This window comes from Callithrix jacchus, chromosome 3, assembly GCF_049354715.1.
Source record: "Callithrix jacchus isolate 240 chromosome 3, calJac240_pri, whole genome shotgun sequence".
Taxonomy (NCBI): Eukaryota; Metazoa; Chordata; class Mammalia; order Primates; family Cebidae; genus Callithrix; species Callithrix jacchus.
Genome location: NC_133504.1, coordinates 141390023 through 141417715, shown reverse-complemented (window position 1 = coordinate 141417715; position 27693 = coordinate 141390023). Strand labels below are relative to the sequence as shown.

The 27693-nt window shown below is 44.4% G+C and overlaps 1 protein-coding gene across 2 annotated transcripts; it reads left to right on the top strand.

Moving 5' to 3' along the window:
• Window positions 1-5042: 5042 nt before the first annotated feature.
• SRD5A3 (steroid 5 alpha-reductase 3) lies at window positions 5043-27438 on the top strand. Of its 2 annotated transcripts, XM_002745824.7 has the most exons (5): window positions 5043-5328; window positions 12505-12647; window positions 16439-16636; window positions 21167-21301; window positions 23763-27438. In XM_002745824.7, the coding sequence occupies exons 1-5, from the start codon at window positions 5108-5110 to the stop codon at window positions 24020-24022; spliced, it is 957 nt and encodes a 318-aa protein (XP_002745870.2). In that variant the 5' UTR covers window positions 5043-5107; the 3' UTR covers window positions 24023-27438. The 2 variants fall into 2 exon arrangements, with proteins under 2 accessions (XP_002745870.2, XP_008991589.2); XM_008993341.5 differs by lacking the exon at window positions 21167-21301 and having other exon boundaries at window positions 23763-26525.
• Window positions 27439-27693: the final 255 nt, after the last annotated feature.

Sequence of the window (27693 nt, the reverse complement as noted above, 5' to 3'; positions counted from 1 at the left end):
ACCCTCAATAAACTCGGTATTGATGGAACATATCTCAAAGTAATAAAAGCTATTTATGACAAACCAACAGCCAATATCATACTGAATGGGCAAAAACTGGAAGCATTCCCTTTGAAATCCGGCACTAGACAAGGATGCCCTCTTTCACCACTCCTATTCAATATAGTACTGGAAGTTCTAGCCATAGCAATCAAGCAAGAAAAAGAAATAAAGGGTATTCAAATAGGAAAGGAGGAAGCCAAATTGTCTCTATTTGCAGACGACATGATTGTATATTTAGAAGACCCCATCATCTCAGCCCAAAATCTCCTTAGGTTGATAAGCAACTTCAGCAAAGTCTCAGGTTACAAAATCAATGTGCAAAAATCACAAGCATTCCTATACACCAACAACAGACTTAAAGAGAGCCAAATCAAGAACGAACTGCCATTCACAACTGCTACAAAGAGAATAAAATACCTAGGAATACAACTAACAAGGAACGTAAACTACCTCTTCAAGGAGAACTACAAACCACTGCTCAATGAAATAAGAGAGGACACAAACAGATGGAGAAACATTCCATGTTCATGGTTAGGAAGAATCAATATCGTGAAAATGGACACACTGCCCAAAGTAATTTACAGATTCAATGCTATCCCAATCAAGTTACCAATGACCTTCTTCACAGAACTGGAAAAAAACACCTTCAACTTCATATGGAACCAAAAGAGAGCCCACAGAGCCAACTCAATTCTAAGCAAAAAGACCAAAGCGGGAGGCATCACACTACTGGACTTCAAACTATACTACAAAGCTACAGTAATCAAAACAGCATGGTACTGATACCAAAACAGAGATATAGACCAATGGAACAGAACAGAGGCGTCGGAGTCAACACAACATGTCTACCACCATCCGTTCTTTGACAAACCTGACAAAAACAAGCAACAGGGAAAGGACTTCCTGTTTAATAAATTGTGTTGGGAAAACTGGCTAGCCATGTGCAGAAAGCAGAAACTGGACCCCTTCCTGACACCTTACACTAAAATTAACTCCAGATGGATTAAAGACTTAAACATAAGACCTAACACCATAAAAACCCTAGGAGAAAATCTAGGCAAAACTATTCAGGACATAGGCATAGGCAAGGACTTCATGACCGAAACACCAAAAGCATTGGCAACAAAAGCCAAAATAGACAAATCGGACCTAATCAAACTCCACAGCTTCTGCATGACAAAAGAAACCGTAATTAGAGTGAATCAGCAACCAACAGAATGGGAAAAAATTTTTGCAATTAGACAAAGGGCTACTAGCCAGAATCTACAAAGATCTAAAGCAGATTTACAAGAAAAAAACAAACAAACCCATTCAAACGTGGGCAAAGGATATGAACAGACACTTTCAAAAGAAGACCAATATGTGGCCAACAAACATATGAAAAAATGCTCACCATTGGTCATTAGAGCAATGTAAATCAAAACCACATTGAGATACCATCTCACACCAGTTAGAATGGTGATTATAAAAAAAATCTGGAGACAACAGATGCTGGAGAGGATGTGGAGAAATAGGAACACTTTTACACTGCTGGTGGGAGTGTAAATTAGTTCAACCATTGTGGAAGACAGTGCAGCGATTCCTCAAGAATCTAGAAATAGAAATTCCATTTGACCCAGCAATCCCATTACTGGGCACATACCCAAAGGATTATAAATTATTCTATCATAAAGACACATGCACACGTATGTTCATTGCAGTACTGTTCACAATAGCAAAGACCTGAAACCAACCCAAATGCCCATCGATGATCAGTGTGACAAAAAAAGTGTGGCACATATACACCATGGAATACTATGCAGCCATTAAAAAAATGATGGGTTTGTGTCCTTTGTAGGGACATGGATGAACCTAGAAACCATCATTCTCAGCAAATTGACACAAGAACAGAAAACCAAACACCACATACTTTCACTCACAGGCTGGTGATGAACAATGAGAACACTTGGGCACAGGGAAGGGAACAACACTCACAGGGCTAGGCGGTGGGGGGGACGGTGGGGCGGGGACAGGGAAGATGGGAAGGGATAACACCAAGAGAAATGCCTGATGTAGGTGACGGGGGAGGGGGTATGGAGATAGCAAACCACCATGGCATATATGTACCTATACAACAATCCTGCAGGATGCAGGATGTGCACATGTGCCCCGAAGCCCAGAAACAATTTTAAAAAAATTCACTGACCACAGTGCAATTAAACTAGAAATCAGTAACAGAAAGATAAGTAAATAATTCAAAAACGGTGGAAATTGAGAGAGGAAGTCACAATGGAAAATATACCTTAAGAGGTATATTAAGCCTACAAATTGGAAGACTCCATATGGTTAAGATGACGATTCTCCCTAAACTGATTTTTGTAATAAATATAATCCTAATCAAACCCCAACCTTTTGTGGAACTTAAGCTGATGCTATTAAACACGTTTTCTTTAATAACAGTAACATTTTATTATTTTATTTGAAGAAGTCTTACATATCTTTATTAGATTTATTCCTAGACATATATTTTATGCCATTGTAAATTGTATCTTTGAAACATACAATTTATTGTTTGTTGCTGAGGAAAAAAATGTACAATTTTCAGTTTGTTGCTGGGAAATAGAAATAATATCTATGAACAGATTTTTATCTCCAGCAACCTCCCCAAACTCTCCTATTAGTTCTGATACCTTATCTGTAGATGCCATTGGAGTTTCTATTATTGGAGTTTCATATAATCATCAAATAATGATGGTATTATTTCTTACTTTGCAGTCCTTATACTTTTTTTCTTTTTTTTTTTTTGAGACGCAGTTTCGCTCTTGTTACCCAGGCTGGAGTGCAATGGCGCGATCTCGGCTCACCGCAACTTCTGCCTCCCGGGTTCAGGCAATTCTCCTGCCTCAGCCTCCTAACTAGCTGGGATTACAAGCACGCGCCACCATGCCCAGCTAATTTTTTGTATTTTTAGTAGAGACGGGGTTTCACCATGTTGACCAAGATGGTCTCGATCTCTTGACCTCATGATCCACACGCCTCGGCCTCCCAAAGTGCTGGGATTACAGGCGTGAGCCACCACGCCCGGCCCCTTATACATTTTATTTCTTTTTCTGATTTATTGAGATGGCTAGGGACTGAAAGCACTGACTCTAAGGGCGATTGAATTTAGATTCATATTTTGGAGGTAGAGTCAACAGGATTTGCTGACAGATTGTATTTAGGTTATGAAAGAAAGACAGGAATCAAGGTTGAGTTCAAGGTTTTTGGTGTGAGCACTGGAAAAATGGCTTTGCCATTCACCGCAGGTAAGACAGTTTTTTGAACATATAATATAGTTAATTACATTAAGAAACACAAAAATGCTAATATTTATTAGCAATTATCTTACAGATGTTAGCCTGGTATTCCTCTTTTGAAATAACTCACTCTAGTAAGGATTTACATTTACAAATACTCCCAGGAGGGTTTGACTTACGGCTTTCTGTTCAGCCACTGTCATCTACAGGGGGCTTCTTTGAATATAAACAGTGCATGTTGATTAAAATCCAAAAAATACATGAGATAATTTTCCCCTCCAAGCCTCCTCAACCCTTCCTGCTTTCACTACACACACACACACACACACACACACACACACACACCTATCTTGTTTTCAATCTTTCCCCTGGTCAGAGAAACTCCTACCCAGGAAACTGAGTCCCTGCAATACACTTACAAGTAGCTTCTCTGGAAAGAAAAAGATCATGGGAAGGCCAACTGCATCTTCAGGGAGTTAAACCAAGAACAACAAAGAAACAAGGAAGGAGGGCTCCTACAAAAGAGACCCAGGATCACTCAACAAGGCCTCATTGTCCTAGCCTGAATGCCAATTTCACCATCCTTTATCACCTGGCTGTCAAAGGATTGGGAGAGTCTTAGGTGTCCTTCCATAATGAAGGAAAACTCTAAAAGCTTGCTCATTTAACAATCCAAAGTCCCACTAACCTACCCATCCTGATGTTTATTCAACACACATATGGGGTATCTCATTGGGGTAAGGGTGATGAGTTGGCTACCTCTCCCCTCTTCCACTTCTCACTCACCACCCAAACTCAAGAATGTACGCTCTAAACAGGCATTGACAATTGTCTTGTAAACCCCTCTGTCGTCAGTATCCAAAATGATGCCTGTGACACAGAGGGCATACATTATCTTGGAATTAACATTTTAAAGGCTTTTAAAGATTTAAAAGAGCTAGATCTTCATTTATAGTAAATAAAATCAGTATTGTTTAAAATCAACTAGTCAATAAATAGCACTGTCACTACCTGAGATAAACGTTACAAGACACAGTTGATGGAGTTTAAAAACTTTGCTTCTAAGGATTGGAACCCTATTGAGAAGGGACTGCCGTTTCTTAAACAGAGTTCTTACCAGTATACGTTTTATTATTATGTACAATTACTTGTCTATTTTACATGTTTACATTATACACATCAACACATTTCCAGCATCCTAACACAATTATTCATTTTTGTGTGTGATCTGCCTTCTTTATGCATATATACACACATTCAGATTAATATAGCTGTTTGCAATCATAGCTATGTATTTTTATAGCCGTTTTTTTTCCACTTCACATACTGTTTCCTAAACAGCTTTCTGCGTTTCTACACTCGTCATAATCATTGTGTCAATGACTGCATGATTTTCTAACATGTTAGTGTACCATAATTTAGCTAAATACGCCAAAGTGGAACATTTAGGGTTTCAATTTTTTGCATTGGAGATAATGCTAGTAAGATTGGCAGACACGTGTCCTCGTCTGCTTTGCGACTTTGCTTCTGATGAATCATGTTCTGGAGCTCCATTTAAGCATCCCGGTGCCCAGACTAGGGATGGCGAGATACTAGCTAGCGCCTGAGCGACCGGAACCAGAGACTCCCGCGGCTGAGCAGTGAGTCCGGGAGGGGCTCCGTGCGTCCCCGCCCAGTGCAGCGTCACCGACGTCCCGCTAGGGTGAGACAGGCGCACGGCGCGCCAGTGGTCGCTCTTCCGCGGTCGGGCGGTGGAGGCGCCAGCAGCGCGGAAGGCGGGTTCCTGGGCCATGACTCCGCGGGCGGAGGCCGAGCTCTCGGCTCTGAACCCGCTGCGCGCGCTGTGGCTCACACTGGCCGCTGCCTTCCTGCTGAGCCTGCTACTGCAGCTCCTGCCGCCCGGCCTGCTCCCGGGCTGCGCGATCTTCCAGGACCTGATCCGCTATGGGAAAACCAAGTTTGGGGGGCCGCCGCGTCCCGCCGCCTGCCGGGCCTTTGATGTCCCCAAGAGGTAACCGCGCCCCATTCCCGAGCCGCGGTGGTCCAAGCGCGGAGAGTTCAGGGCGTCCCGGCTTACGGGCAGCCGGTAGGGGGCAGCAGAGGCGAAACCCGGCCGGGGAGACCCCTGCGGATTCCCGGGCGCTGCACGGCTTTCCCTCGGCCGGCCCCGGCCATGCCCAGGCCAGTGCGTGGCTCTCGGAGTTAGTGCCCAGCTGTCCGCGGACGCCGTAGGAGAGCAGAGCCGCGTGCACTCGGCCAGAGGAACGTGAACTGGTGGCCGCACCGAGGCTTTCCCTGGGGGGAAATGGTAATGCATCCGAATGTAGGCCTGGTCACCAGGTGGCAAATTGAAGTCCCCTTGCCCGGAATTCTCCTCTTTCCCCTCTCCTGCACTCCAGTGGCTCATAATCTAATGAGCCACCGGGACTCATTTGTGGAAATAAATGCGGGCCGGTTCTTTGGCCTTGGCTCCCGCCATTTCTCTCCCTAGCCCTCGCAGTGGGGTCAAAGGGCTGAGTCACTGGGCCAACGCCCCTAACCCGCACCTCGACAGGTGCCCCTGGGGAAGGTGGCCCAAGGTGCACGTCTTTAGCAGCCGCCCCCACCGCCCCGAAGCTCTATTTAACTTTCAGAAGATTCCATAACCCAGTTCAGCGAAAGATTAAATCGTCAGGGTTTAAATAGAATCAGAGACTGTGAGACCTGTTATAATTTTCTTCTCCTTTTTCCACTTTAAATTCAGGACATGGCTGGAAAGAGTCGGCCAAACACTATTCGAGATGGTAGAAATACAACACTGCCTCTTAAGATGCATCTTAGGCCAGACGAAGTGGCTCACTTCTGTAATCCCAGCACTTTGGGAGGCCGAGGCAGTTGGATGCTTGAGCTTAGGAGTTCGAGACCAGGCTGGGCAACATAGTGAGACTCTCTCTCCTGAAAATACAAAAAATTGGCAGGGCTTGGTGGCATGCACCTGTAGTGCAACCTACTTGGAATGAAGGCGGGAAGATCATTTGAGATCAGGCATTGAAAACTGCAGTGAGCTATATTCATGCCACTGCACTCTAGCCCGGGCAACAGAGCAAGACCTTGTATTTAAAAAAACAAACAACAACAAAATAAAAAGGTTAAAAACATCTGAGTTATCACTTGAAACAGTCATAGGCAGTGCCCCAGGTCTGCAGGCAGCAAAGGGACAAGTATAACTTGGATTCAAAAACGTGGATAATCTGCAAGTTTTGGCTGTCAGAGAAAGATGTGTTGGATGTTAACACAGAGAAGGGAGAACTAGGTCATTCTGAGGCACCCTAAAGGGGAGAAGGAGAAGTATGTGAAACAAATTGATCAAACCTCCAGTTTCCTAGAGACTCTTTTTAAGCAAAAATTACCTGACACCCCATTTGTATCAGGGTTGAGTCCTTTATTTTATTTATTTATTTATTTTGAGACAGAGTCTCACTCTGTCACCAGGCTAGAGTGCAGTGGCGCGATCTCTGCTCACTGCCGCCACCACCTTCTGGGTTCAAGCGATTCTCCTGCCAGAGCCTCCTGAGTAGCTGGGATTACAGGCGCGTACCACCACGCCTAGCAAATTTTTTGTATTTTCAGTGGAAACGGGATTTCACCACGTTAGCCAGGATGGTCTCCATAGCCTGACCTCGTGATCCGCCTCCCAAAGTGCTAGGATTACAGGCATGAGTCACCGCACCCAGCCAGTCCTTTTATACTTCACAGCAATTTATTTTCTGAGTTTTGAGAAAGGTACTAGTCTAGTGTACCTGTATTAAATGGCACGTGTAAAATCATTCCCTGAACTTGCATATACCCCAGCTGTTGCAACTCAAGTCTCAAGCAAAGAAAGAGAGACTTGGTGCCTTTTCCGTATTCATTACTGTAACAATTGGTACTCTTTGGGCTTCTTGTAATTTCTACTGTATTGTGAAATAATTTACACCTTTTTCTTCTTCCAGAATTCCACAGTAGAACCTCCTATAGTGTTCAAATGATCTTATTATTTTTCCTCTCTCTCTCTCTCTCTGTCTCTCTAAATTAAAACAGACATAGAAGGTACAACACATTCAGACCAAAAATGAAAGGCATTTTTATTGCGACAAAAAAAAGACAATTTGCATCAAAACTGGCAGTGTCTCAAAAGAATTCATACATGTATTACACTCCTTTTAAATGTGTACCTCTGTTTACAAGAAAAAGGGAGATCGAGTTGGGTAGACATAAGAGTCTATGGCCTCTTTTTTTTTTTGAGACGGAGTTTCACTCTTGTTTCCCAGGCTAAAGTGCAGTGGCGCAATCTCATCTCACCACAACTTCCACCTCCCAGGTTCAAGTAATTCTCCTGTGTCAGCCTCCTGGGTGGCTGGGGTTACAGGCGCATGCCACCACACCCAGCTACTTTTTATATTTTTTAGTAGAAACAGGATTTCATCATATTGGTCAGGCTGGTCTCAAACTCCTGACCTCAGGTGATCCGCCTGCCTTGACCTCCCAAAATGCTGGGATTACAGGTTTGAGCCACCATGCCCAGACTATGGCCTCTTTTTTATACGTCCGTGTATTTTCCAAAGTGTCTCCATTGACAAAGTGTTTATCACTTTTATCATCTTAAAAAAATGTGCTAATGCTAAGGAGCATGTAAGAGAGATTTTACTGGTTTATTAATAGTAACCACCATTGACTAAGTGCTTACATATGTGACTATGTGATGAATTCTAAGGACTACATGCCTTTTTTCCTCATTTAATCCTCACAGTAGACCTGTGAGGGAAATGTTATTGTCATTATTCCCATTTACACATGTGCAAACTCAGGCTTAGAAGGAATCACTTGTGCAATGATGCTAGAAGATGTCGCTAGCAAGAGTGGTACCTAAACCCTGCCTGTTGGAACTTAAATCCCAAGCTCTTATCTTCTGGCATACTTCATGGGGAATATCTTCTACTGTGTGAAGCTCAGCCTGTGTGAACCATCAAGAGAGAATGGATTTATCCCAGACGGTAGCATTTAGTAAATATCGTATTTAATCCAAATTTAAGACCATTTGGTAATATTAACCTAGATACTTACATTTGAATATTTTTCCTGTGTAAAATCTAGTAGTACTCTCTTGTTTTGTTTTGTTTTGTTTCGTTGAGATGGGATCTCACTCTGTCACCCAGGCTGGAATGCAGTGGCACAATCTCATCTTACTGCAACCTCTGCCTTGTGGGTTCAAGCAATTCTCCTGCCTCAGCCTACTGAGTAGCTGGGACTAGAGGTACACACTACCATGCCCGGCTAATTTTTATATTTTTTAGTGGAGATGAGGTTTCAACATGTAGTAAGTACTAGTCTCGTGTATTGCAGGCATGGATTACAGGCATGAGCCACTGCACCCGGCCCTCTAGTAGTACTCTTAAAAATGAAAATAAGTCTATAATTGCTACAGTTAGATAAAGGTGGTATTGTAAATCACATTTCTGCAAATAAGGCAGTATGTAGGTAATTTTGTTTAGAATGATTTTTTTCTTTCCTAAAGAGGCAAGAATAAAACCTAAAATTGGTTCCTGGAATATTTGTTTCTATGACTCCCGTCTGGTAGATTTTTTTTTTTTTAATTAAGGTGATGGTTGCTTTTTTGGGGGTTTTCCTTTGGTTCATAGAGATTTGATTTCCCAGAAAGTCTGAATAAACAGGTGACCTCGAACATGTATCATATGCTCTGGGTTGCATAATGAATGTAGAATAACTTCTTAAATTTCAAAATGATTCCAAATGGTATCGAAGCTTTGCAATTGAATTGAGCTCTAGAGGCCAAAAGAGCTGCCCAGACTTTCCCCACTGAAATCCAGGGAGGGTAGAGTTGCGTGGACATAAGAGTCTATGGCCTTTTTTTTTTTCTTTTTTTGAGACAGAGTTTCGCTCTTGTTTCCCAGGCTAAAGTGCAATGGCGCAATCTCGGCTCACCACAACCTCCACCTCCCAGGTTCAAGTGATTCTCCCGTGTCAGCCTCCTGAGTAGCAACAGAGTTTCATGATGCTCGTCAACACCAGGCCAGTCTCGAACTCCTAACCTTGTGATCTGCCCACCTTGGCCTCCCAAAGTGCTGACAGGTGTGAGCCACTGTACCCGGCCCCAGATAGAGGAATTTTTAAAGCATAAATTACTACCTCAAGTCACTCCTCTGCTCAAATGGCTCCCCATTATAAAAGCTAGTGACCTTACAAGGCTTTGTGTCCTCTCCCCCCTCCTGCCTCACCTTTTACCCTCACCCTGGCCATGCCACAGCAGCTGCACAGATGTCTTTTAATGTTCCTTGACCACCCCTAGTATACACCCACCTCATTGCCTTTGCAATTGTTGGAAGTTCTTTCCCTAGAAATCCACATCCAAATCATTCTAGCCAAATGTCACTTCCAGAGAGGCCATCCTTGACCACCCATCCAGAACAGCCTCCCCTTTGCACCCTCTGCCCCCTGGCCCAGCATTATGCTAGATGTCTGGAAGTTTCGTTGTTTACTGTCTGACTCGCCACTGTAAGGTAAACTCCATCAAGGCAGAGACCTAGTCTGTTTACTGTCTGCCGAGTCCCTAGAACATTGCCCATCACGTTCTAAGTGCTCGGTAAATATTTGTGAAAAAATTAAGTAGGTAAAGTGGCTGGTCCAGAAACTGTCCTTCAGAAGCCATCCCTCCAGCCTTTCCCTGGGAGCCTGCAGAGCAGCATGTTCTTGACCTTCCACTCTGCTCCACGAGGCTCAGACCATTCCCAGGCTCTGTTCTGGGAAGCGTGTCTTAAGGAAGATCCTGGGGTATAAACAAAGGTCAGTAGCCATGGGCGGCAATTGACCTTGATGCCTAAACTTCTGAGAAAAGTAGGCTTTTGAGCCTGGAACAGATCCAAATTGGGAATTATAGGACAGCTCTCTTCAAATTTTTTTTTTAATTATTTTATTTTTTTAGACGGAGTCTTGCTCTGTCACCAGGCTGGAGTGCAGTGGTGCAAATCTCGGCTCACTGCAACCTCCGCCTCCTGCGATCAAGCGATTCTTCCACCTCAGCCTCCCACGTAGCTGGGACCAGAGGCCCGTGCCACCATGCCTGGCTAATTTTTGTATCTTTAGTAGAGGCGTGGTTTCACCTTGTTGGCCAGGATCGTCTCGATCTCGTGACCTTGTGATCCGCCCACCTCGGCCTCCCAAAGCGCTGGGATTACAGGCATGAGCCACCACGCCCGGCCTCTCTTCAGATATTTTAAGAGATGTTGTGTGGAATTAAAATTCTTGTTCTGTGTGGCCAGAGATGGCAAATCCAGTGATTTTATTTATTTATTTATTTAAGACACAGGGTCTTGCTCTATTGCCCAGGCTGGAGTGCAGAGGCAGGATCATAGCTCACTGTAACCTCAAACTCCTGGCCTCAAGGGATCTTCCCACCTTGTAATCCCAAAGCCCTGGGATTCCAGGCATGTGTCACGTGCCTGGCCAGTGACAGGATCTGCTGACAGAAATTGGCAAAGTAGAGGGGCTTGCCATGGAATGATCGGATTGGATCGGAGTTTATCAGACATGATCTCAGGGGCTGTGCATTCTCTTATAAGCATATTCTGGACCATCCGGAGGAGCCCCTGAGTTTCTGTTTAATCCTCTTTTGGCTCCAGGTTGCCTTTTATTGTCTTAGACCAATGAGAAAAAGAAAAGAAGGAGTGGGACTTACTATATATGTGATGCACTGAAGACCAAGGAAAGCCAGGTGACCGCCGGGCACCCTGTGGGGTCAGAAAGGTTTCACATTGAATAGAAAAAACAGAAAACATAGGTAAACCGACCTCAAAAGAACCCAAGAGGGGCTGCCATGGTGGCTCACACCCGTAATCCCAGCACTTTGGGAAGCCAAAGTGGAAGGGATCTCTTGAGCCCAGGAGTTTGAGACCAACCTGGGCAACATAGGGAGATCCTATCTCTATAAAAAATTTAAAAATTCGTCAGGCATGGTGGACTACTACTCGCCTGTGGTCCCAGCTACTTGGAAAGCTGAGGTGCGAGGATCACTTGAGCCTGGGAGGTCAATGCTGTAGTTAGCCGTGATCCTAGCTCTGCACTCCAGCCTGGACAACACAGCCAGACCCCGTCTCAAAAAAAAGAACCTGCGGCCGGGCGTAGTGGCTCACACATGTAATCCCAGCACTTTGGGAGGCCGAGACGGGTGGATCACGAGGTCAAGAGATCGAGACCATCCTGGTCAACATGGTGAAACCCCGTCTCTACTAAAAATACAAAAAATTAGCTGGGCACGGTGGTGCGTGCCTATAATCCCAGCTACTTGGGAGGCTGAGGCAGGAGAATTGCCTGAACCCAGGAGGCGGAGGTTGCGGTGAGCCGAGATCGCGCTATTGCACTCCAGCCTGGGTAACAAGAGCGAAACTCCATCTCAAAAAAAAAGAACCCGTGAGGTCCTAGGCCACCTATTAGGTGATTTTTTTTGTTTCAGCAAATTGACGTCATCTTCCACATTAAATTAACATTGCTAATTTCAGCTGCATCGGTTTGTGGTCCTATTTGTATTAGTTTGTAGATGTGTTGATTGCAAAGTAGGCTCTGTAGTTGTCTGAGAATTACCACCATAAGGAGTTAATACCTAGTTTTATGATTGTAGTATTAGTCATGTTATAATAAAAGTAATTTAGGTCAACCCAATTCAGAAAAACACTGAGTCATGCCTGAAGATCTTGCACTTCCTCTAGCCCGTGTCTGTGATTATGCAAATCATGTGTAACAGTTGTGTGGCTATTACTGCAATATTGCTTCGGATATAGAAATCGAAATCTTTCACAGATTTGGCTTGTTTTAGCACAATCTAGGTTCTCTTTGCAAGGGCCTGCAGCCTCCGTTTTGGGAATTTGAGCCCAATTCTGTTACCCAGCAATCAGAGAGATTGCTAACTAAACTTTATTCTAAGTTTAACACAGTCGGTTTTGTTCTTGCAAACCTCAGAGAGGCCTCTTTTTCCTGAAAGTTAACTTTTCCCATTATCTGAAAGGAAATTTTAAAAATCTGAACACCTACAGGATTCAGATCCTATTGAAAAGCAAAAGTATACTTTGGGAATGGAGGGGTGGTAAAAATAATCTTCCCTTATAATGGCTTAAAGTGGATCTACCCTACTTATGCCTCACTTGTTTTCTTTTTGCAGATATTTTTCCCACTTCTATATCATCTCAGTGCTGTGGAATGGCTTCCTGCTTTGGTGCCTTATTCAGTCTCTATTCCTGGAAGCACCTTTTCCAAGCTGGCTTCATGGTTTGCTCAGAATTCTCCGGGCAGCACAGTTCCAGGGTAAGCACTCCCCGGGCTTATGACAACATTGCATCCTGTTCCTGTCCTTCCTGTCTACAAGGGAGCGGTTTGGGGCATTTTGTCTCCTCTCTTAGGCACCTCCTCAGAAAGGCCTGGGAGGTGGAGGATGAGGGCGAAAAGAGCACGGTTCATTGCTGGATGGCCAAAAGGATGTCTTTAAGCCCTTCCCTGAGAAGGAGACAGAGGCGCTCCTGACTTCCCGGCAAGAGCCGTGCTGTGTGCAGACTGGCTGTCCTCCCTCTGGTATTTTTAGTGCTGTTGATAAGTTTATAAAGAAGTCTTTACACAAAAGGGGAAAAGCTTTTAGATCCGTCAGGTCTGCCTGGAAACATTTTTATACTGTTCCAACCAAAATCATGACTTAGAACTCCTAAAATGTGATTTTAAAATCACTTTTTCATTCATACCTGTAATCCCAGCACTTTGGGAGCTGAAGCAAGCGGATACTGGAAATCAGGAGTTCGAGATTTGAGATTAGGAATTCAAGGTGGGTGGATACTTGAGATCAGGAGTGCCTGTAATCCCAGTTTCTCAGGAGGCTGAGGCAGGAGGATGGCTTGAACCCAGGAGGAAAAGGTTGCAGTGAGCTGAGATCATGCCACTGCACTTCAGGTGACAGAGCAAGACTCCATCTCAAAAAAAGAGCAAACCTATGTACATCCTCTTAAGGGGGACAAGATACATCAGTGGATCTCACTCCACTCATTAAAACTTCATCTCTTCGTTTGTATACTGTGGGACTGGCTGGGGTGTTTTGGTATTTGGGGGGTTGGTTGTGAGGATATGAGGAATTCTGTTTGTTGTTTGCTTTAACTTGTTTCTAAAGAGTTAAAACTAAGTTTCACACCTGTAATTCCAGCACTTTGGGAGGCAGAGGCAGGCGGATCACGAGGTCAGGAGATCGAGACCATCCTGGCTAACACAGTGAAACTCAGTCTCTACTAAAAATACAAAAAAAAAAAAAAAAAAAAAAAGCCAGGCGTTGTGGCACGTGTCTGTTGTCCCAGCTGCTCAGGAGTCTGAGGCAGGAGAATGGCTTGAACCCGGGAGGTGGAGGTTGCAGTGAGCTGAGATCAAACCACTGTACTCCAGCCTGGGAGACAGAGCGAGCCTATGTCTCAAAAAACAAACAAACAAAAAACTAAGTTTTAACTGATTTGAAATACAAAAACAGGCAAAACTAATCTGTGAATCTGTGCTAATACAGGTCACGATAGGGATTGTTTCCCTTGGGAAGTTTGGGGGAGGAGTAGTACCGGGAAAGGAACACTAGGGGATGCTGGTCGTGTTGTTTCTTTTGTTTGTTTCCGGTTTTTTTGTTTTTTTTTTTTTTTAAGAGAGAGGGTCTCTCAGGCTGGAGTGCCGTGATATGATCATAGCTCACTGCAGTCTTTAACTCCTGGGCTTAACAGATCTTCCCTCCTCCACCTCTTGAGTAGTTGGAATTACAGGTGCACGCCACTATGCCCAGCTAATTTTTTAAAAATGTTTCTACAGATAGGGGACTTGCTGTGTTGCCCATGCTGGTCTCAAACTCCTGGTCTCAAGCGATCCCCCAACCTCAGTTCCCTAAAGTGTTCTGTTTCTGGATCTGGGTGCTGTTATATGGGTGGGATTGGTTGGCTTAATTTGTAAAAGTTAATTTAAGTTGTATCTTTATGGTATGCATGCATGTGTGGGTGTTTGTGTGTATGTGAGACTCATTTTTTAAAAGTGACTGGGCATGGTAGCTCACACCTATAATCCCAGTACTTTGAGAGGCTGAGACTGGAGGATGGCTTGAGGCCAGGAGTTCAAGACCAGCTTGGGCAACATAGGGAAACCCTGTCTCTACAAAAAAAAATTTTTTTAAGTAATCAGGTATGGTGGCACATGTGTCCTAGCTACTCAGTGTCAGGCCTCCATGTGCAAGCCCGGACCCAGAAAGTCTAAAGTCCTGCCTGCCTTGGCTGATCACCACCCCCCTCACCCCCACCTCTGTTCACCATTATTTGCCATTATTCCTGATTGCACAGTGGAGCTTCCCCTGGACATAAGCTTCCCCTCACCCCACCCTGTAACTGAACTTCTGGTAATGTATACTCCTTGCCCCTACCCCGACCACTGTAACTGATCTTACTCTGTAACTTTCCACTGCCCACCCCAAACCTATAGAACCAACTCCTATCCCATTGCCCTTTGCTAACGACCTTTTTGGCCTTAGCCCACCTGCACCCAGGTGAATAAACAGCCATGCTGCTCACACAAAGCCTGTTTGGCGGGGGGGTCTCTTCATTCAAAGCATGCGTTTTTAATACTCAGGAGGCCAAGACAGGAGGATCACTTGAGCTCAGGAGTGCAAGGCCTGGCTGTGCCACTGCACTCCCGCCTGGGTGACAGCAAGACCCTGTCTCAAAAATAAAATAAAGAAGTTGACACATATAATTAATCAAAAAATAAAAAATAGGGGTCCAAAGTGGCTCCCGCCGGAGGTCATGGCGCTCGCGAAGGCGAGGTCATCAGTTCAAGGCTAACCTGAGCAACCTCATAAGCTCAAACTGATTGGCAAAAAAAAATAAATAAATAAAAATAAAGAAAAACTAGGTGTGTTTTTTTAAAACCAGCTTTTCTTCAGATTTTTTGGGGGGCGGGGCATGAAAGGCAGATGGGGAAGTAGATCTTGGGCTCAACATCCCTCTAAAAGTATAGTTCTTATTATAATATCTTAGTATAATTTCAAGAGTTTCACTCTTGTCCCCCAGGCTGTAGTACAATGGTGCGATCTCAGCTTACAGCAACCGCTGCCTCCCGGGTTCAAGCAATTCTCCTGCCTTAGTCTCCCATGTAACTGGAACTACAGGCATGTGCCACCACGCCCAGCTAATTTTATATTTTGAGTAAAGATGGGGTTTCTCCATGATCAGGCTGATCTCAAAGTCCTGACCTCAGGTAATCCACCCACCTTGGTCTCTCAAAGCATTGGGATTACAGGCATAAACCACCATGCCAAGCCCAATGTCTTTTTTTAATACGGAAACAAATGCATAACTCTCTTTCTATTCCTGTCTCCCTCTGTCTCTGTGGTGGCTGAGATGCTGGGGATCCCATAGCTGGAGCCATTCAGAGGCCTCCAGGAACTCTGACAGTTTGCATCTGGCTGTCAGAGGGGCCAGAGACCCCCAGACCTCTTCACAGATCTCTCTTTTTTTTTTTTCTTTTTTTTTGAGGCAGAGTCTCACTCTGTTGCCCAGGCTGGAGTGCAGTGGCATGATCTCAGCTCACTGCAACCTCTGCCTCCTGGGTTCAAGCAATTCTCCTGCCTCAGCCTCCTGAGTAGGTGGGATTACAGGTATGCGCCACCACGCCCAGCTAATTTTTGTATTTTTAGTAGAGATGGGGTTTCACCATGTTGTCAAGCTGGTCTCACATTCCTGACCTCGTGATCTGCCTGCCTCAGCCTCCCAAAGTGCTGGAATTATAGCCATGAGCCACCGTGCCCAGCTGTTCCACAAACCCCTTGACTATGATGTCCTTGAAGCCTTGAAGGCTCTCACACAGTGAAGCAGAGTCCAGGGATGGGTGTTTGGCCCAGCACTGTCATTAGCTTACTGTGTAACTGTGTAATTTGAGTGAAGTCAAATTCCTTGACTTCATTTGACCTATTTCTTCCTTGCTACCAAAAAGGAAGATGTTAGATGGGATTTAATACCCTGCTTTAATAGTTGGGAAAAACAAAACTCTGGATTAATCCCAGAAGAGATATGCTGACCCTGTCACCTTCTGAATTGTAGGAGGGGAGCTGGCACTGTCTACATTCTTAGTGCTGGTATTTCTGTGGCTGCACAGCGTGCGAAGACTCTTCGAGTGCCTCTACGTCAGTGTCTTCTCCAGTGTCATGATTCACATCGTGCAGTACTGTTTTGGACTTGTCTACTATGTTCTTGTCGGCCTAACTGTGCTGAGCCAAGTGCCAATGGATGGCAGGAATGGTGAGTGGGCCCGGCCCTGCCAGGACTCCCCGACCTAGGGTGTATGAGGTGCCCTTGGGGCTTGTGCTCTGCTAAGCATTATGAGACATGCAAAAGGAAGCGACAGGCCCAGTGCATTTTGCATTTGAGGAGATAAGACTCAAATCAGTTTTAAAAGGCCAGGCACTGTGGCTCACGCCTGTAATCCCACCACTTTGGGAGGCTGAGGCAGGTGGATCACTTGAGGCCAGGAGTTTGAGACCAGCCTGGCCAACATGGTGAAACCCTGTCTCTACTAAAAATACAAAAATTAGCTGGGTGTAGTAGCACATGCCTGTAATCCCAGCTACTGTGGAGGCTGAGGCAGGAGGATCACTTGAACCTGGGAGACGGAGGCTGCAGTGAGCCGAGATTGCACCACTGCACACTAGCCTGGGCGACCGAGCAAGACCTTGTTTCAAAAAAAATTTTTTTTAAGCCAACATGTTCAAGGGGATGTTCACCTTAACTGCTAAAACCCATAAGCAGTAATGTCTTCAGTAAAAATAGGAAAGTGCCAAGTGTTCAGGAGGCTTGGTTTAAGGATGAAGAAATGGGATGTGGGGTTTCCTGAAGAACTGAAGTTGGTGAACCATTGTCAGGTTAGAATGTGTAGAGCTAGGGGTATGGCCAAGAGCTGAGCAGGAAGGAAAGCAAAGGAAGTCGCCCCACCAAAGCCTCAGTTGCCCTGGGGTGTGCGTGAAATAGGGAGGGGAAGTTGTGGTGCGAGGTTAAGTCATAAAAAATGAGGGAAGGGTGGCCGGGTGTGGTGGTGCATGCCTGTAATCCCAGCCAGCACTTTGGGAGGCCAAGGCAGGCAGCTCACAAAGTCAAAAGATCTAGACCATCCTGGCTAACATAGTGAAATCCCATCTCTACTAAAAATAAAACAACAACAAAAAAATCAGCTGGGCGTGGTGGCAGGTGCCTGTAATCCCAGCTATTTAGGAGGCTGAGGCAGGAGAATCACTTGAACCTGGAAGGCAGAGGTTGCAGTGAGCAGAGACTGGGCCACTGCACTCCAGCCTGGGCAACCGAGTGAAACTCCATCTCAAAAAATAAAAAAAAAAAAGGAGGGAAGAGAGGAGTGCTCTCATGGAGTTGGGATTTGAAGAGCGGGTGGGGACCCATTTTGTTGCCACTTAGTTCTTGTGATTGTTCCATCACAACAGAGTTTTTCTTCAAGTGATACTGTGGTGTTTGGGGTGGGGGGACAAAGAGCACTGTGGTCCGTGAAAATTGTGTTGTAGTCTCCAAGCTCTCACTAGCCAGGAAGAGGGAAGCCAAACCATGATGAGGAGGAAATGAAATAGGTTTTTTGTTTTTTGCGGGGAAGAAGGGACGTTTTAACACATATGACTAACATTTTTGTAAAAACGATGCAGTACTATGAAGAATTCAAGTCACTTGGGATGATGGAAGTGAGTTTATAGTGCTGAGGTTAGTGACCTTGCAGCCTTAGTATCTGTCAGTCGAGACTCTGTAGGTCTGTAATGACCATCATCTCTAAACCCAGGGCTCCATGTTTCCAGCTGCCCTGTCCCTCCTTGTAAACTCAGGCTGTGGTCTAGCGATTTCCAACACTCTGTGAGTGAGCTTCCTCCTCAGGTTAGATTTTGGCGTGAGTGCCCTGTGAAAGTCATCTCTGTTGCTATAGCTCAACCTAAGACCTCTGACAAGACGGTGATTTTAAAGGGTTATTGACGATCTTTCTCAATTCATGAATTATTGACTGGCTCCAGCCACTTAACTAGCATCTCTCTGTCTGATTCCTCTGAACGTACTCTCTGGCATGTCTGTAGTGGCATTCCTGCCAGCCAGGACCATGGGAGGGGCTGTCATTCCCGGTGGGCAATACTGGTTCTCCTCCTAAAGGAACTTTGCAGGGCACTTGGTGGCCCCCAGCTTTCAGCATGTTCGTGTCTGTTGGCATTACCTGCGTCTCCAGGAGTCTCCTCTACCAGCTGCATCTCAACTTCTGCCTTCCCTCCTGCATAGACAGTCAAGGAAGAATAAGCACAAAAATAGCTTCCTAAGCACTCCTTTCTGAAGCTGTTTTCTGTTTCACCTCCTTGCCCTTCAAGGGGTCATCTGGGATCATTTGGGCCAGTATAGGAAAGTTGGTTTCAGGAATTCATCGAGAGAAAACACATGGGGCCATTTGCCAGCTTAAGGGTGTGATAGAAATAACATGGGCTCCGGAGTCTGATGGGCCTGGGTCTGGCTCGTTGAGCTTCTCTGAGCCTCAGAGCCTTCATTAGTAATTACTGACACATACTGATTTCACAGGGTTCTTGTTAAAAAGAAGACTATCTGTAAACTAGGATGTAAGCTCCGTAAGGACTGGGATCTTGCCTGACTTATTCCCTGCTTTACCCTCTGTGCCTACAGCAGGGCCCGGTGTAGTGGGCACTCCTTAAGTAACTAACGAATAAACAAATAATGAAATATCGTGCAGAACAGAATTTCAGGAAATGTGAGCCTTCCATCTACCTCCCTTTGCCTGCTTTATAATTCTGGTGTTACTCTTAACAAATCCTTTTTCCCATAGGTCAATTCTCTGCCTTTAGAGTAAGGGACTTGTTAGTGACTTGAACTTCCAGACACTAACTTTTCATCCTGTCAGATTTAAAACTGTATTTTTTTTTATATTTTCCTTACTTTATTTTTATAGAGACAGGTTCTCACTATGTTGGCAGGCTGGTCTGAAACCTCTGGCCTCAAGCAATCCTCCTGCCTGGGCCCCCCAAAGTGCTGGGATTACAGGTGTGAGCCACTGCACCCAGCCTGTTTTGAACTTATAAAAATATAACCTAGTAGTTAAATGTCTAAACTTGTAAACACTAAAAGACTATAGTAGATTGATTATACAGAACAAGCTTTTTTTTTTTTTTTCTTTGAGATGGAGTCTCACACTGTCACCCAGGCTGGAGTACAATGGTTCGATCTCAGCTCACTGCAACCTCCGCCTCCTGGGTTCACGCGATTCTCCTGCCTCAGCCTTCCAAGTAACTGGGATTATAGATGCACACCACCACACTCGGCTAATTTTTTGTATTTTTAGTAGAGACAGGTTACACTATGTTGGCCAGACTTGTCTCGAACTCCTGAACTCGTGATCTGCCTCAGCCTCCCAAAGTGCTGAGATTACAGGTGTGAGCCACCGCGCCTAGCCTAGAACAAGTTTTTAAAAGTAATTGACACAGGTAGACTGGTAGATATTTATCAATCCTTAGCTATCATTAACTGATTCCTGCTTCTAGGTGGTCATGTGGAATCGTATGATCCTTGGTTCTCTTGCTTGAGTCAGCTTTTTAGGGTTCCCCCTTTGCTCCGGAGCCTCAGACTCATGCCCATTATCAGTGGACACATTTGTTTATTCTGTCAAGCCTCCGACTAGGCTAGCAGCAGCTTCCTGCTGCTCAGAGGGAAGTCCCTGTTTGCCTTTCTGAAGCCAGAGGTTTATTCCTCAGGACCTCAGATGGTTTGTGTTCTTCCCTTCTTCCTAGCAGCCAGAGAAGAAAGTAGAAGATGATGTTTTTGAGTGTTTCTACTCCTGAAACTCAGTTTCTCAACCGTGTTCTCTCTCATCCAGACTGGGACAGCATCGAGTTGTTCATCTTACAGTTGATTGTCCCCCTCTTTTGAGAAAGCTCCCTTGTAGCCTTTCCACTGGTGATTTCCTTCACTGGCCAGAGCTAGTCAAGTCAGCATTCTGCTTTCAGGCTTTCCCTGGCAGGATGGTAGCTCAGAGAGAAACTTCCTTAGAAAATGGTTTCCTCACCCTCAAACATAAGAAAGAAGACTTAAAACTGGACTTAGCGGCCGGGCGCAGTGGCTCACGCCTGTAATTCCAGCACTTTGGGAGGCCCAGGCGGGTGGATCACGAGGTCAAGAGATCGAGACCATCCTGGTCAACATGGTGAAACCCCGTCTCTACTAAAAATACAACAAATTAGCTAGGCACGATGGCACGTGCCTGTAATCCCAGCTACTCAGGAGGCTGAGGCAGGAGAATTGCCTGAACCCAGGAAGCGGAGCTTGCGGTGAGCTGAGATTGCACCATTGCACTCCAGCCTGGGTAACAAGAGCGAAACTCTGTCTCAAAAAAAAAAAAACTGGATTTAGCAAGGGAACCACAAAGGAGTCTTACCATGCAAAAGTAGATCACAGTAGGGGAGCTGAACTTTGTGCCTGAAGCATTTAAAGAAGAAGCAGGAGAATGTATCTGTATGGACTTCTCTGCCAGGGAGACTGAAGCTGCCAGTAGCTGAGGAACACATCTTCTTTGTCCAGAGAGACGGGGTGCTCCCCTTTGTATTGGGAAATTACATCAGGATATTACATCAGGATATTGAGAAACAGGTTCCCCTCTTTGTAGTTGGGAAATTATATTAGGATATTGAGGAACAGAGTAAGTGGATAATTGTGTTTCTGCTGACTAAATGATTTGTTTAATTCCCTGAGCCTATGAAGTTATTTGGTGTTGGCTAACAATTCTTATTCCTGTAGCCTATGTGACAGGGAAAAATCTACTGATGCAAACACGGTGGTTCCATATTCTCGGGATGATGATGTTCATCTGGTCATCTGCCCATCAGTATAAGTGTCACGTTATTCTCAGCAATCTCAGGAAAAATAAAGCAGGTGAGACCTCTTTCAGAGCCTCCACATACGGATTTTAACCCTCAGAAGTTAGTTCTCCATGGTCCTGCATGCTTTGCCTTCCTGCCCTAGTTAGTTGACTATATCAAATATTTATTTTTGGCAAGACACTTCTCTGGGCCTCAATCTTCCCATCTGTGAAAATGAGAGCCTTACACTGAAAGATGTCTCTGGACCCATGTCGCCCTGACACCCTGTGGTTCTACATTTTGTGTCGATCAGCATGTGAGAGCTAGTGTCACCACGGAGTCAGTGCCAGCCACAGCATAAAAACTTGACCTGTAAATTAGCTTGTGTTGACTTATCACAGGTACAGTTTCCATTATGTTTTCTGAAATATTAAAAAGTGAATAGGCCAGGCACAGTGGCTCCCGCCTGTAATCCCAGCACTGTGGGAGGCCAAGGTAGGCGAATCACTTGAGGTCAAGAGTTCAAGACCAGCCTGGCCAACATGGTGAAACCCTATCTCTACTAAAAATACAAAAATTGGCCGGGCGTGGTGGCTCACGCCTATAATCCCAGCACTTTGGGAGGCCGAGGCGGTGGATCACGAGGTCAAGAGATAGAGATCGATACTATCCTGGTCAACAAGGTGAAATCCCGTCTCTACTAAAAATACAAAAATTAGCTGGGCATGGTGGCACGCGCCTGTAGTCCCAGCTACTCGGGAGGCTGAGGCAGGAGAATTGCTTGAACCCAGGAGGCGGAGGTTGCGGTGAGCCGAGATCGTGCCATTGCACTCCAGCCTGGGTAACAAGAGCGAAACTCCGTCTCCAAAAAAAAAAAAAAAATTAAAAATACAAAAATTATCCAGATGTGGTGGCGCGCACCTGTAATCCCAGCTATTTGGTAGGCTGAGGCACAAGAATCACTTGAACCTGGGAGGCAGAGGTTGCAAAGAGCCAAGATTACATCACTGCACTCCAGCTTGGGTGACAGAGCTAGAGTCTGTCTCAAAAAAAACTCAAAAATTGAATAGTTTTGTTTTTTTAATTTATTTATTTATATTGAGACAGAGTCTTGCTCTGTCACCCAGGCTGGAGTGCAGTGGCACCATCTTGGCTCACTGCAACCTCCGCCTCCTGGGTTCAAGTGATTCTTGTGCCTCAGCCTCCTGAGTAGCTGAGATTACAGGTATGCATCACCACACCGGGCTAATTTTTATATTTTTAGATATATATTTTTTTTTTTAGATTTTTAGATTATATTTTTAGATATATATTTAGAGATAGGGTTTCACCATGTTGGCCAGGCTGGTCTCAAACTCCCAACTTCAGGTGATCCACCCACCTCAGCCTCCCGAAGTGCTAGATTACAAGCACGAGCCACCGTGCCCAGCCAAAAAATTAAATAGTTTTATTTAATATTTATCAAGTACTTATTTTGTGCCAGGCCCTGTTCTGAGTGTTTTACATATAGCTTCACATGCCCACATGAGATGAGTACAGTCCAGTCTTCATTTTACAGATGAGAAAACTAAGGAACAAAGAGGTTAAGCAACTTATCTAAAGTTACACAGCGAGTAAGTGGGAGAGCCAAGATTTGAACTTGTGCAGTCTGACTCTGGAGTCTGAGCTCTTAATTACTAGCTTGGAGGATTGCTGGAGTAACTGGCTTTCCTCTTGTGCTTATTGACAGTTGACAATTTAACCCAACCATACGACTTTTCAATATGTAATAGACTGACAGTAGAAGTGTGACAGGACGGGCCTGGCACAGTGGCTCACGCTTGTAATCCCAGCACTTTGGGAGGCTGAGGTGGGTGGATCACCTGAAGTTAGGTGTTCGAGACCAGCCTGACCAACATGATGAAACCTCATCTCTACTAAAAATACAAAAATTAGCCAGGCATGGTGAGGCATACCTGTAACCCCAACTACTTGGAAGGCTGAGGAAGGAGAGCTTGAACCTGGGAGGCAGAGGTTGCAGTGAGCCAAGATCACATCATTGCACTCCAGCTTGGGCAACAAGAGTGATATTTAATCTCAAAAAAAAAGAAGAAGAAGAAGTATGACAGGATGGTGGTTACACACATGTGTGATACTCTTTTCTAAATAAGAGTTTCTGGGCTGGGAGGGTGGCTCACACTGGTAATCCCAGCACTTTGGGAGGCCGAGGTGGGAGGATCACTTGACCCCAAGAGTTTGAGACCAACCTGGGTAACATAAGCAAATCCTGTCTCTACAAAAACTTTAAAAAATTATCCAGGCATGGTAGTGTGCATCTGTGGTTCTAGCTATTGTGGAGTTTGAGATGGGAGGATTGCCTGGGCCTGGAAGGTTGAGACTGCAGTGAGGCATGATTGCTCCACTGCACTCCAGCCTGGGCAACAGAGCAAGACCTGGTCTCAAAAAAAAAGTTCTGTAAAGGATTTGGGAGTGAAGTGGTGAAACTTTCTTTTCAAACCTTTAAATGTTTATGAGATCTTCTTTTACCCTTTCAGGAGTGGTCATTCACTGTAACCACAGGATCCCATTTGGAGACTGGTTTGAATATGTTTCTTCCCCTAACTACTTAGCAGAGCTGATGATCTACATTTCCATGGCTGTTACCTTTGGGTTCCACAACTTAACTTGGTGGCTAGTGGTGACATATGTCTTCTTCAGTCAGGCCCTGTCTGCCTTTCTCAGCCACCAATTCTACAAAGGCAAATTTGTCTCCTACCCAAAGCATAGGAAGGCCTTCCTGCCATTTTTGTTTTAAGTGAAGCTCAGTCACGAAGAATGCAAACTAGGTGATGGTTTGGATGCTTAAGGACGGTGAAGTCTGGAGCCCAAAGTACAGTTTCTGCAGAACTGTTTGAAACTCTCTGTTCCGTTTCTATACCCCACAAGTTTTCACTGAATGAGCATGGCAATGCCACTCAAGAAAATGAATCTCCAAAGTATCTTCAAGGAAGAAATAGTAACGGCAAATGTGTGATTTCTGTGTCCACTTTCTGAGATGCTTTATAAAACAACCAACTGATAAGAAGTAGTTGAGACTTCTCCTAGCTGCTTCTCAAGCAAACTAACCAAAAATATACAAACAGGTTCACACACACATACACAAAGGAAGAGATAAGATCATCAATGTCTGCAATAGCCTGGTAGGAATGGACTATATAATAATATAGCAGGTGCTCAATAAATGTTGCTTTCAGTAAAAGCAGAATAACCTTTCAAAATAATAATTGGCTGGATGCAATGGTTCACACTTATAATCCCAGCACTTCGGAGGCCAAGGTGGGCAGATTGCTTGGGCCCTGGGGGTTTGGGAGCAGCCTTGGCAACATGGTGAAACTCTATCTCCACCAAAAAATATAAAAATTAGCCAAGAGTGGTGGCACACACCTGTAGTCCCAGCTACTTGGGAGTGGGCTGAGGTGAGAGGATTACTTGAGCCCAGGAGATCAAGGGTGCAGTGAGCTGAGATCATGCCACTGTCCTCCAGCCTGGCCTGAGCAACAGAGTATCTGTCTCAAAATAATATATAATTTTACACCAAAAGTTTCAGGGAAAAATGAGTTCATTGGAGTTAGTTGATACTTTCACATATTACCACTAAGATCTCCAGTTAAATAACTATCATAGCCATTTCTACTCATCTCCCCCCATAACAGAACATTTTGAAAGCTTGTTTATTTAATGTCTGTTTACATTCTTTGAAGGGAGTACTTCAAAAGTGAAAGCATCAGAAGATAACATATTTTTATATTTATGCATAGCAAGCCTTCGTGAAAGGAAGTGACACTCTGGATTGAATAATACCGTAGCCTCATTCACATGTAGTTATTCAAATTGGATTAATGTCTGTGTGAGTTTGTTTGAACTAACAGAATGTATCTGAAGATATTCAGGAATAAAATTTACACTTAAAATAGCTTATGTTAACCATGTATGGTGGTGGATGACTGTAATCCCAGCTACTCGGGAGGCTGAGGCAAGAGAATCACTTGAACCCAGGGGTCAGAGGGGAGGTTGCAGTGAGCCAAGATCGAGCCATTGCACTCCAGCCTGTGCCACAAAAGCAAAACTCCATCTCAAAAAAAACAAAAAAGCTTATGTTAAAGAAAATACCTGTGATTAATTCAGAGGGAAATAAATGCATGGTATAAAAGAAAACCTGCAACTCAGTAAAAACTGCACATTTGTGCAGCATAAGATTCTCTGGCTTATTGGCCGAGGTGTTGTTTATTCCTTTTATGCAGATAAGCTTTGCTATGGGGTAAAGAACTTTATGATTAATAAGATACATATCAAATGCATAGTCAATCATCCTCACCCCCATCCCTGGAGCTATAACCTGAAACTGTTAAACTAAGATTCTTTTATTTCTTTTCTTTTTTTTTTTTTGAGATGGAATCTCACTGTATTGCCCAGGCTGAAGTGCAATGGCAGGATCCTGGCTCACTGCAATCTCCGCCTCCTGGGTTCCAGCTATTCTTCTGTCTCAGCCTCCCTAGTAGTTGGGATTACAGGCATGTGCCACCATGCCTGGGTAATTTTTATATTTTTGGTAGAGACACGGTTTCACCATGTTGGCCAGGCTGGTCATGAACTCCTGACCTCAGATGATCCGCCTGCCTCAGCCTCCTAAAGTACTACGATTGCAGGCATGAGCCACCATGCCCAGCCTCTTTTTAATATATCTTTTTTTTTTTTTTTGAGATAGAGTCTCACTCTATCTCCCAGGCTGGATTTCAGTGGTGCAATCTTGGCTCACTGCAACCTCTGCCTCCTGGGCTCAAGCAATTCTCCTGCCTCAGCCTCCTGAGTAGCTGGGTCTACAGGTGTGAGCCACCAGGCCCAGCTAATTTTGTATTCTTAGTAGAGATGGAGTTTCATCATGCTGGCCAGGCTGGTCTCTAACTCCTGACCTCAGGCGATCCACTTGCCTCAGCCTCCCAAAGTTCTGGGATTCCAGGCATGAGCCACCACACTCGGCCTTTATTATATCTTTAAATACATGCAAGTCAAGCACATTTGAAAGTTCTTACAACAATTCCAACAGAGCATTTTCTCTCCCGTCAACCAAACACCACTTAATTAAGATTAATCTGTGGCTCAGTCTATTTAAATAAATTCCATATTTATTTTACTTATTATTTAGAATTTGCCATTCTCAGTTATAAAACTCTTTGTACATTGGAAATGGAAAACATTGCGTTTTGGCCTTCATTTCCACACAAATGTCATACTAATTTTTAATAAATTACTTGGGGAAATATGTATTTTATTTCAGCAGGAATTTTATGCCCAGGTTAGACTAGAGATGTGGCTGATGTTCTGGAATCTCACTGTACTCTTAAGTAAAAGAATGAGCATCCCCCACGACGCACCCTATCAGGGTTTTGAGAAAGCTGCAGCGTCCAGTTTCCCACCCCTCTTTCCTGCTGTCTCTCTCCCACTCATCACTGCGTCTTACTTCCCCTTTTCCTTCTTTGCCCAGACATTTCTAGGCAAAAATAAAAGAGGAAATAGTGAAGTCCTGAAAGGGGTTCAGAACAGAGTCACATGGCCTTTGGTGAAAGCGCCACCGGTGGGAAATAATTGAGAACTGTGCTGTGCTTGCAGCGTCAGAATCAGCACTGCTGTTTGTGCTGGTGAAAATATTCCATGTCCTAAAGGGAGAGCATCAGGGAATTTACAAATTCTTCACAAGGACCCAAAAATAGCTTAGAGGTGGGGGGGATACATGATTTTCTTGTTGACTTAGTTGAATAATCTTTCATTTTCTACTACCTGTAAGTCAGGGGAAATGACACTGCACTACCTCATTAGCTGCCTTCCCTTGATTAACTACTGACTGTAAAAGTGTGCCTTTGTTTTTGACTCTAAAAAATAGCCTTCGTTTTTGTTGAAGTTCATCCTACGCAGTAACATTTGCTTACTGTAAGCATGGATTATTTTGTCTCTGCGAAGCTGTGCTCTGTATTAGATTTTTACTTCAATGAGTGGTTACTGCCAGAATTCCTACCCAAAAAAAAGCCTTTGCAAATATTTTTGTATGTAGTTTAATAGATATTTGGTTTAAGGAAACTGTAACATTTGCAGAAGGTGCCCGAAAACTCAAAAACCATTGATAAATGAGATCTCTCAAAATGAGCTGATATATTAAAGAAGACCTTAAACAGTAAATGAGCAAGTCGAATTTCTTTACCCCTGTAACCTATCTAAGCAATTTCTGCTTACTCTTTCACATTACTTACCAGGGGAAAAAAAAACATTCAACTGGTTGTTCATAAATATATTCGTCTAACCTAAGGTTTTCCTGATAAATAGGCAAGAAACAGTAGAGAAGCCAGGGACCCCTCATCGTTTTTCTCAAATAGCAGTGATCTCCTAGAAAGCCAACTACTGGTTTTGGGAAAAGCAAAACCTAATTATCCAAAT

Coding starts and splice junctions, on each gene's coding strand:
- SRD5A3 (XM_002745824.7), top strand. CDS start 5,108: ATGACTCCGCGGGCGGAGGCCGAGCTCTCGGCTCTGAACCCGCTGCGC. Junction 12,648..16,438: donor CCGGGCAGCACAGTTCCAGG/GTAAGCACTCCC, acceptor TCTGAATTGTAG/GAGGGGAGCTGGCACTGTCT. Junction 16,637..21,166: donor GCCAATGGATGGCAGGAATG/GTGAGTGGGCCC, acceptor TTATTCCTGTAG/CCTATGTGACAGGGAAAAAT.